The sequence below is a fragment of the Calidris pugnax genome, unplaced genomic scaffold, assembly GCF_001431845.1.
Source record: "Calidris pugnax isolate Ruff unplaced genomic scaffold, ASM143184v1 scaffold108, whole genome shotgun sequence".
Lineage (NCBI taxonomy): Eukaryota > Metazoa > Chordata > Aves > Charadriiformes > Scolopacidae > Calidris > Calidris pugnax.
The window spans coordinates 640,004-648,958 of record NW_015090845.1 but is presented as its reverse complement, the minus strand read 5'-3'; the positions used below and the strand labels follow the sequence as shown (position 1 = coordinate 648,958).

Below are 8,955 nucleotides of genomic sequence, written 5' to 3'. Positions count from 1 at the left end.
GCTGAAGGGAAGAAGAAGCCTGTAGCTCTCTCTACAAAGCTTCCAGCTCTCATCTCCAGCTTGGCTTGTCTTGGCTCCCTTCTGAGGGAGTGAAAAGCTGTTCCTCACCCACCCCTGAGTCTCTGCTTCGCTCTGCCCTCTCTCTCCCAGGTGCACCTCCAGCCACAAGACATGTCCTGCTACAGCCCCTGCCGGCCCTGCCAGCCCTGCGGCCCGACCCCGCTGGCCAACAGCTGCAATGAGCCCTGTGTCAGGCAGTGCCAGGACTCCACCGTCGTCATCCAGCCCTCCCCCGTGGTGGTGACCCTGCCCGGACCCATCCTCAGCTCCTTCCCACAGAACACCGCCGTGGGATCCTCCACCTCCGCTGCCGTTGGCAGCATCCTCAGCTCTGAGGGAGTGCCCATCAGCTCCGGGGGCTTTGGCCTCTCTGGCTTGGGCAGCCGCTTCTGCGGCACCAGGTGCCTCCCCTGCTAAAGCTGATGGAGATGGTCCTGGGGAAGGTCCCCAGGGACCCACAAGATGGTGGTACCGGACTGGGGACAGAGCATTGTGCTGTTGCTTTCAGAGGCCCTGAGCAACCCCAGCACCCCTTGCAGAGGGACGGGTCCAGCCTGGGCTCTCAGAAAGCACGGCCCATGCCTGCCTTTCCCCTCTTCCACTCTCTCCTTTCCCTCCCGTGTCCTTGCTCTCTTGTGCTGCCCTGGGCTGTGAACCCCACAACGCCAGCCTGGGGAGGACCTGCTGGCCCTGCTCCCTCTCGGGGACAGGCCGATGGACACCTGGTGGGATCTCTGCCACAGCCCTGGGACACAGACTCTCATCCAACCCTGGTGCTTCCTGTGCTGGGGCCTCCACTCAGAGCAACCTCATTTCCCTCTTGACTCAATAAAGTTCTGTTGCATCCCAGCCCATGCCTCTGTGTCCTCCTTCCTCTGCAGATGCTCTCCCAAGGTGCCCAGGGAGAGAAATGTTGCCCTGGGTTGGTTCTGGGAGGCTGGTATTAGGGACAGTTGTGCAGTGAATGTCAACGCAGGTTTACATTGAGTGTGCTTAGTCGTGAATTGGTGTACCCTCTTGTTGCTGAAGTCCTCTGCCGATGTGGTGTGTATCGGGATGGAATTACCCTGTATAGGTCAGTCACTACAATCACTTTTTTGTGTACAGCTTTTCTTTTTCCTTGGTAAGCTCACAATTGTGAAGCAAGTAGTGAGGAGGAGGAGGGATGAATGTGTTACTGACAAGGCAGACGCAATACCTTCACAGGAAATCCTTGGAGAGCCTGTCCTAAATAAAAGCGTTGAGGTTTAGAATTGCAGGCTGAGGAGAAGACTAGGTGGTAAATAAAAGCATGAGAACAGTGAGGGAACATTCTGCTTGTCAACTTTGGGAAAGCATTGTCCCAACAGCTGGGGTCCACAAGTCTTGTGGTCTTCTAGCTCATGCAGAGATGCTTTTTGCAATCTTTTATTTCCTTCCACAGAGCGCTCAGGAGAGCTCTTGCACACTGCTTGTCTCTCCATCCAAGGACCTGAGCCCTTTCTCCTCATTGCTGACCCCATCCCCAGTGGCAAGAGGCACAAAGAATTGGTCCTGCAACCATAGCATAAGTTGGAAAAGACCTCCAGAGGTCTTCAGGCCCAACTCCTTTCTCCAAGCTTAGACTTGAGATGCCATGACCATCCAAGCAGAGTAACTGCACAACCTTCCCGGGCAATCTATTCCACTGTTGGACTCTCCGTTTGGTTAAAATCATTTTCCTTTTATGGAATGCTCAACTCTCATCTTTCAACATGAGCTCATTGACTCGAGTCCTTCAAGCACGCACTGCCAGAGTGTTGAGCCTAGATCTGTCCACAGCTACTCCAAAGCTGCTTTTAGGTCTTGCACCAAAGCCTTCTTCTCACACTCAGCAAGTTCTGTGACCTCAGCTCCTCTTTCCCAAGGAAGTGTTCCAGCTCCTCACCATCCTGGACACTTTCTGCTGAGCTCAATGCACTCAGTGAAGGTCTTTCTCGTATTATATCATTATTGTATTAAAGTAGTGTTCTGATTCCCTCACCTGAGTGCTGAGCAGAGTGAGATAGTCACTACAGTATAACTCCTAGCTCAGGTCCTGCTCATATTGGCCAGGACAGTCCCTGGTGTCCGGGAGCAGTGCTGAGTCACAGGAGTTTTGATGGGGTTACTAAAGCACAAAAGTACCTTTTCTTGGCCCTGCTTTTGGGCTGCTGCTTATCAGGGGCTGAAGGATTTGTGGGGAGACAGCGCTGGTTGCTACCAAGCCAGCTGGCATTCAGGACTCTGAGTGGGTATATCTCACCTTGCCCACCTCTGTGCTGCAGCAGTTCAGCAGCTCCCCTTCCTCAGTCACAAGTCTCTCTGCAGCCTTTGCTTTGAAGAGCCTCTGGACAGCCTTTTGAGACACTCAGTCCACTCCTGCTACCTCTCCTCCTGCTCTGAGTCTCTCCCTACCTCCCTCTCCCCAGAAACATTCCCAGGAAGCCCTGGGCACAGAAAGGGAAGGAGCAGAGCAAGGACATGTGGGTCTGTATGGTGTATTGACTCTGGCAAGCACTAAGCACCCACCAGCTCTTCTCCTGATCTGCTCTCCCAGTGAGATGGGGAGAGCATTGGAAGAGCAAGAGAGTGAAACAATCTGGGTCTGAGATCAGGACAGTCTAAGAGGGGAAGGAAAAAAGAGAAAAATAGAAGTGATACAAAGGCAATCACACACCACCAATTACCAGCAGAGTGATGACCAGGCATTCTTCAAGAAAGGCTGTTTTGGAAAGACTAGCCAAAGTCTTTCAGTTAAAAATCATCATTTTTAGTGTATTTATATATATTTGATATATCTAATATATTTATATAAATATATTTATAAATATAAATATTTAAATACATATATTTAATGTTTTAACAGTCACTGCACAAACATCCCAAACAACACCCGTCCCAGAACATCCCCTCTCCCTGGGCATCTTGGGAGAGCACCTGCAGAGGAAGGAAGACACAGAGGCATGGGTTGGGATGCAACAGAACTTTATTGAGTCAAGAGGGAAATGAGGTTGATCTGAGTGAGGGCCCCAGCGCAGGAAGCACCAGGGTTGGATGAGAGTCTGTGTCCCAGGGCTGTGGCAGAGATCCCACCAGGTGTCCATCGGCCTGTCCCAGAGAGGGAGCAGGGCCAGCAGGTCCTCCCCAGGCTGGCTTTGTGGGGCTCACAGCCCAGGGCAGCACAAGAGAGCAAGGACATGGGAGGGAAAGGAGAGTGGAAGAGGGGAAAGGCAGGCATGGGCCGTGCTTTCTGAGAGCCCAGGCTGGACCAGTCCTTCTGCAAGGGGTGCTGGGGTTGCTCAGACACTCTGAAAGCAACAACACAATGCTCTGTCTCCTGCCCAGTACCACCATCCTCTGGGTTCCTGGGGACCTTCCCCAGGACCATCTCCATCAGCTTTAGCAGGGGAGGCACCTGGTGCCGCAGAAGCGGCTGCCCAAGCCAGAGAGGCCAAAGCCCCCGGAGCTGATGGGCACTCCCTCAGAGCTGAGGATGCTGCCAACGGCAGCGGAGGTGGAGGATCCCACGGCGGTGTTCTGTGGGAAGGAGCTGAGGATGGGTCCGGGCAGGGTCACCACCACAGCAGGGGGTTCGATGACGACGGTGGAGTCCTGGCACTGCCTGACACAGGGCTCATTGCAGCTGTTGGCCAGCGGGGTCGGGCCGCAGGGCTGGCAGGGCCGGCAGGGGCTGTAGCAGGACATGTCTTGGAGCTGGAGATGCACCTGGGAGAGAGAGCAAGGGCTGGCAGGGCCGGCAGGGGCTGTAGCAAGACATGTCTTGGAGCTGGAGATGGACCTGGGAGAGAGAGCGGGGGGAAGTATACCAGGAGAGATGGGTGAGGAGTACCCTGTCACCCCACAACTAGCCCCCCAAGGCAAATGCTGGATGGAGAGATGGAGTTTCTGCAGGGAGACCCACAGACTTCTCTGTCCCCCTCAGCCCAAAAGTGCCCCATCCCAAATGACCAAGCCTAGGAAGGCCACCCCTCAGCTCATAGCTTACGAGACACCTCAGCTAAGACCCGGACTCTCTCCAAGGTAGACCTTCTCCCTCCTTCCTACTTCTAGTACAAAGACCTCCAAGTCCTGCTGTGGCATGATGGAGCAGGCATTGGCTGAGGTATCCATTGGTGTGAGACCTCAGCCCAGGGAAGAATGAAAAGCAGAAAGGGCTGCAGACTCACCTGGTTCCAAGGAGAGCAAGACGAGAGAAGCGAATGAGCGAGCAAAGCTTTGGGGTTTACTTTTATACTCTCCTGCACCACCCCAGCCCCCGAGGCTGTCTCTGCGCAGGTAGTAATTTCCCAACAGACTCATCTTAAATGGCCAATACCCTTTCTAATCACACAGCTTGTAATTTGGTTTCCTTTATTTCCTCCTTTTCATTTCCTCATTTCTGAAATGCCCTTTGTCCCAGAGACGCTCCTGTCAAATGCTGGAATGAGAGGCCCAAGGACCTCCAGGTATGAACACAATAGTGCTGAGGACAGAACTCAAGTGCTGAAGAAGTCCCTTGCAGGCAGGGGACACCAGCTTGGGCCACCGTGGTGTGCTCTTTTGCAATTCTTTTTTTCAGGAAGGTCCAAGGTACTCCAAGTGTTGCAGTCCTCAGCTGTACACCCACAGCTTCCCATGGACATGGACTTGCTCTGTCCTTCTCTCTTCCTCTATCCCAGCTCACTCTGACAGTCATTGGTAGTCACTCCTCAGGCTGGTGGCCTCTGCTTCTGTTTTCAGTTTTCTCCTTATACTGCTTGGTTTGAGGAGAAATTTCCCCCCTTTCTTGGCCTCCTCTCCTCTCTGCTGTCTCTCTAGATGTGCAACCCAGCCTGGGACATCTAGGTGGCTGTAGCACCTAGAAATAATAGGATTCCCACTTCCATATCTCAGGGACTGGATAAAACCTCTTGGGAATTGAATCAGAAGAGTGAGAGCCTGCCTATTGGAGCCTCTCAGCAGCCCAAAGCCAATTCTTCTGAGTTTTGGCCGGGTGAAGAGGGTATGGGGGAGAAATGTGCCCAGAAGTGTTCAGGGGATGTGGAGGAACGGCCAAGAGAGAATTCAGTCACAGGTAGAGAATTCATCTCTGCTGTCACACACCACCACACACCACACACCACCACACCACCACACCACCAGCAAGCACCACTGTGCAGTGGTTACAGACATGGAAGGTCTGGCTGGAAGAGAGGGAGAGGTTTATGGAGAGGAACAGCCCAAGGTGAAATGCAAAAGAGAAAGTTCTTGCAGCAGCAGTTCTCAACAGGGAGAGCATTTCCACCTCCCTTGCAATGTCCTTCCTTTTGCTACCAACAGTCTCTGAGGGAAAGAGTTGCAGGACAGCAGCAGTGTTTGGGGAGCGGGACCATGAATCAGACAATCCTTCCCTCCCAGGCAGTTCCTGGCAAAATAGGATTCCAGTGTGGGGCATAAAAGCTCTGTGTGGTTGAAGACCAAATGAGCTGTCAGCTGTCTGGCTCCCCCTCTGCAGCCAGGACAGTCCGTCCTTCCTCTCAAAGCACAGTGACACTAGATCTTCTGTCCTCATTTTGGGGAACGACTCAAGGTCCCAGCCTCTGCCCAGCTCAGTGTTAGGTCAACTGGCTGCAGAGGTGACCATGGCTTTCACATGGACATGAGGAGCCTGTGTCCCATCCCAGACACTGCTAACACTGCAGGAGAAGCAGATTCACCCATGAGAGTGAATGAGGTGGGTGGGATTTCCCAGCCTTCCTCCCTGTACATAAAGCTAACCCCATTGTTTTGAGCTCCTTAACACCAGGACAAGATGTATCCTGACCTGGAGAGGCAGGGAGTGGTGACTGACAGTTATACTATGACACTTTGGAGGTTGATACATTGAATTAAACTGAGTTTCCAAACTGGTGTGAAGCTGTCCTTGCCAGGCTCTGAAATCTGCAGTAGCAGACTGTGAGCTTTGGAGGAGCATGACAAGGACAGCTCAGGAGACAGGGTTGGTGTTTCAGGGCAGGCACCCAGGGCAGGTCTCTGGTGGTTCCATGCCATGGTCCCATGTTCAGCTGCCATCGGGCTCCTTTTGGCCTGTGGAACCTGCTGCTCTGTGGTGCTCACATATGGAGGAGCAGAGAGGGCCATTGCCATCACCACCACATCCCCTGAGGAGGAGACGAACACAGGGACACACTGACAGGTCTCATGCACACCTGTGTGTATCCACACACTTTGGCATGCGTATACATCCAGATTTTAGGGAAAACAAACTCTTTTGTTACAAGAATGAATACAGACACACAAGTGAGCAAATATATATGCAGGCATGCATATATGTGAAATTACACAGATGATGTTTGCACAGAGACTGGGGAGAGAAATAACCCTGGTATGCTGAAGACATTGGCTGGAGACTCCAGGAGATTGCTTGGAGAGAGGACATGGCAAAACAGAAAAGACTGACAGATTTGTTCCAAAAGCAAGAGCATCGGGAAGGAGGAGGTCATTTAAAATAAGCAGTGCAGCCCACCAACTGGAACATAGACCAGTGACCACTGGAGCACGCTGGACAGCTTATTTTGAATACGGTGGCAAACAACCCTGCAGGAGAATCTTGAGCCATTGTCACTGGCCTCTACTGGATCTCTACCGAGCACGTCTGGGTCACGTCTTCAGCCCGCAATGATGCATTCCTGACCTGAAAATCCTCGGGTCTCACATCTCAGGACTTGAAAGGAGGCTCAAAGGGAAATGGCCATGGCATAAATCACAATATGAAAGCATTAAAATGTGAAAAACCAAAACAGAGCCTGTGCCATTGGCTGGGATGTCTTCAATTAGAGAGTCTGTTGGAAAATTACTGCCTGTACACAGCATGACTGCGCACCTGGGGCGGCGCTGGAGCAGTATAAAAGCCAGCCCAAGTACCTGGTCTTCCATACACTTCTCTCACCTCCTTCTCCTTGAGGATCAGGTGACTCTGAAGCCTTTTCTCTTTCTTTCTCTCCTCCTCTGAGCAGCTCCTCACCCAGCATGTGCCCATGGTGAGGTGACAGCCTGCTCCTCAATCACCCCTCATGCTCTGTTTTCTCTTCCCTCTCTTCCAGGTGCACCTCCAGCCACAAGACATGTCCTGCTACAGCCCCTGCCGGCCCTGCCAGCCCTGCGGCCCGACCCCGCTGGCCAACAGCTGCAATGAGCCCTGTGTCAGGCAGTGCCAGGACTCCACTGTCGTCATCGAACCCCCTGCCGTGGTGGTGACCCTGCCCGGACCCATCCTCAGCTCCTTCCCACAGAGCACCGCCGTGGGATCCTCCACCTCCGCTGCCGTTGGCAGCATCCTCAGCTCTGAGGGAGTGCCCATCAGCTCCGGGGGCTTTGGCCTCTCTGGCTTGGGCAGCCGCTTCTGCGGCACCAGGTGCCTCCCCTGCTAAAGCTGATGGAGATGGTCCTGGGGAAGGTCCCCAGGGACCCAGAGGATGGGTACTGGACTGGGGACAGAGCATTGTGCTGTTGCTTTCTGGGGGTCTGAGCAACCCCAGCACCCCTTGCAGAGGGACAAGTCCAGCCTGGGCTCTCAGAAAGCACGGCCCATGCCTGCCTTTCCCCTCTTCCACTCTCTCCTTTCCCTCCCGTGTCCTTGCTCTCTTGTGCTGCCCTGGGCTGTGAGCCCCACAAAGCCAGCCTGGGGAGGACCTGCTGGCCCTGCTCCCTCTCTAGGACAGGCCGATGGACACCTGGTGGGATCTCTGCCACAGCCCTGGGACACAGACTCTCATCCAACCCTGGTGCTCCCTGTGCTGGGGCCTCCACTCAGATCAACCTCATTTCCCTCTTGACTCAATAAAGTTCTGTTGCATCCCAGCCCATGCCTCTGTGTCCTCCTTCCTCTGCAGATGCTCTCCCAAGATACTCAAGGACAGAGATGCTCTTCAGGGGTCGTTCTGGGATGGAGGCTGTTTGGAATATTCTTGGAGTGGCTGTTAACACAATGACTGTTAACTGTCACTGCCTGGTCCATCCCTATGTGGACACTCCACACACACACTGTCAGGAAGGAGGGTGTTTCTATGGGGAAGTTAGGGGTGCACAGGCTAATGGAGAGCCTTCACCACTCCCAAAGGAGGGGAGGGTGGGGGCACAGTGCAGGGGGCCTCAGGTACTGTCACTTGCAGGTGAGGAGGCATCTATGAGTCCTTCAGAGCCCTTGGCCATTAGGCCCAGCTTTGTTGAGCCTCTGCCCAGAAATGCCCTCTTGGCCTCAGTGCACTTGCTACAGAAGGTGTGTGGCCACTCCCAAGCCTGGTCGAGAAGCCTGGGTTGTGGAAGGTCTTGGGAGGGCAGCAGCCCCACAAGGGCTTGAGGAGAGGAGGAAATGGGGTTCCTCTTGCTCCAGATGCTGCTGTGCTGGAGGGGAAAGGCTCAGGTAGAAAATCGTCCCAGAGAACAGCAGTTGGCTTGGTAGCAGAAATGCTGTCATATTTCTCCACACACATCTTCCAGCCCCTCGCAAGCAAAAGCTCAAATGCAAGTCAGGAAAATGTGTTCTGCTGGAGAACTTCACCACTGTAAACATGTCCCCCACTGGAAAAATCTTCCCACTGTGGGCAGGTGTTAATCAGCCTAAGGGAACAGACACACATGGCTCAGCTTCTGTGTCAAAGAGTATGGCAATGTTCACAACACCTCTTGAATTCACAACACCTCTTGAATTCGCAACACAATGTACCCCTGAATTTGGGAGAGTCTTTTCACCACCCCTATGGTTGGAGACAAGCACATAGTGTTCAAGAGTTGTCAGGACAGACTGTCAGCAAGTGAGGGGCTGCTTTCCCTTCTGCTTGCCTTTTCTTCAAGAAAAAAGAAGAGGTGAAGATCAAATGTGGCACAAACTTGAACACAGGAAGTTCCATCTCAACA

At 53.3% G+C, this 8,955-nt stretch overlaps 3 protein-coding genes across 3 annotated transcripts; 2 read left to right on the top strand and 1 right to left on the bottom strand.

Moving 5' to 3' along the window:
• Window positions 1-171: 171 nt before the first annotated feature.
• LOC106888444 (feather keratin 1-like) lies at window positions 172-749 on the top strand. Its single transcript, XM_014942683.1, has one exon. It carries the CDS (start codon window positions 172-174, stop codon window positions 475-477), a length of 306 nt encoding a protein of 101 aa, XP_014798169.1. The 3' UTR covers window positions 478-749.
• Window positions 750-3,028: 2,279 nt separating this feature from the next.
• LOC106888446 (feather keratin 1-like) lies at window positions 3,029-3,765 on the bottom strand. Its single transcript, XM_014942686.1, has one exon. The coding sequence runs from the start codon at window positions 3,763-3,765 to the stop codon at window positions 3,460-3,462; it is 306 nt and encodes a 101-aa protein (XP_014798172.1). The 3' UTR covers window positions 3,029-3,459.
• Window positions 3,766-7,163: 3,398 nt separating this feature from the next.
• Window positions 7,164-7,899, top strand: LOC106888445 (feather keratin 1-like). The gene has a single exon (XM_014942685.1). It carries the CDS (start codon window positions 7,164-7,166, stop codon window positions 7,467-7,469), a length of 306 nt encoding a protein of 101 aa, XP_014798171.1. The 3' UTR covers window positions 7,470-7,899.
• The last annotated feature ends 1,056 nt before the right edge of the window (window positions 7,900-8,955 follow it).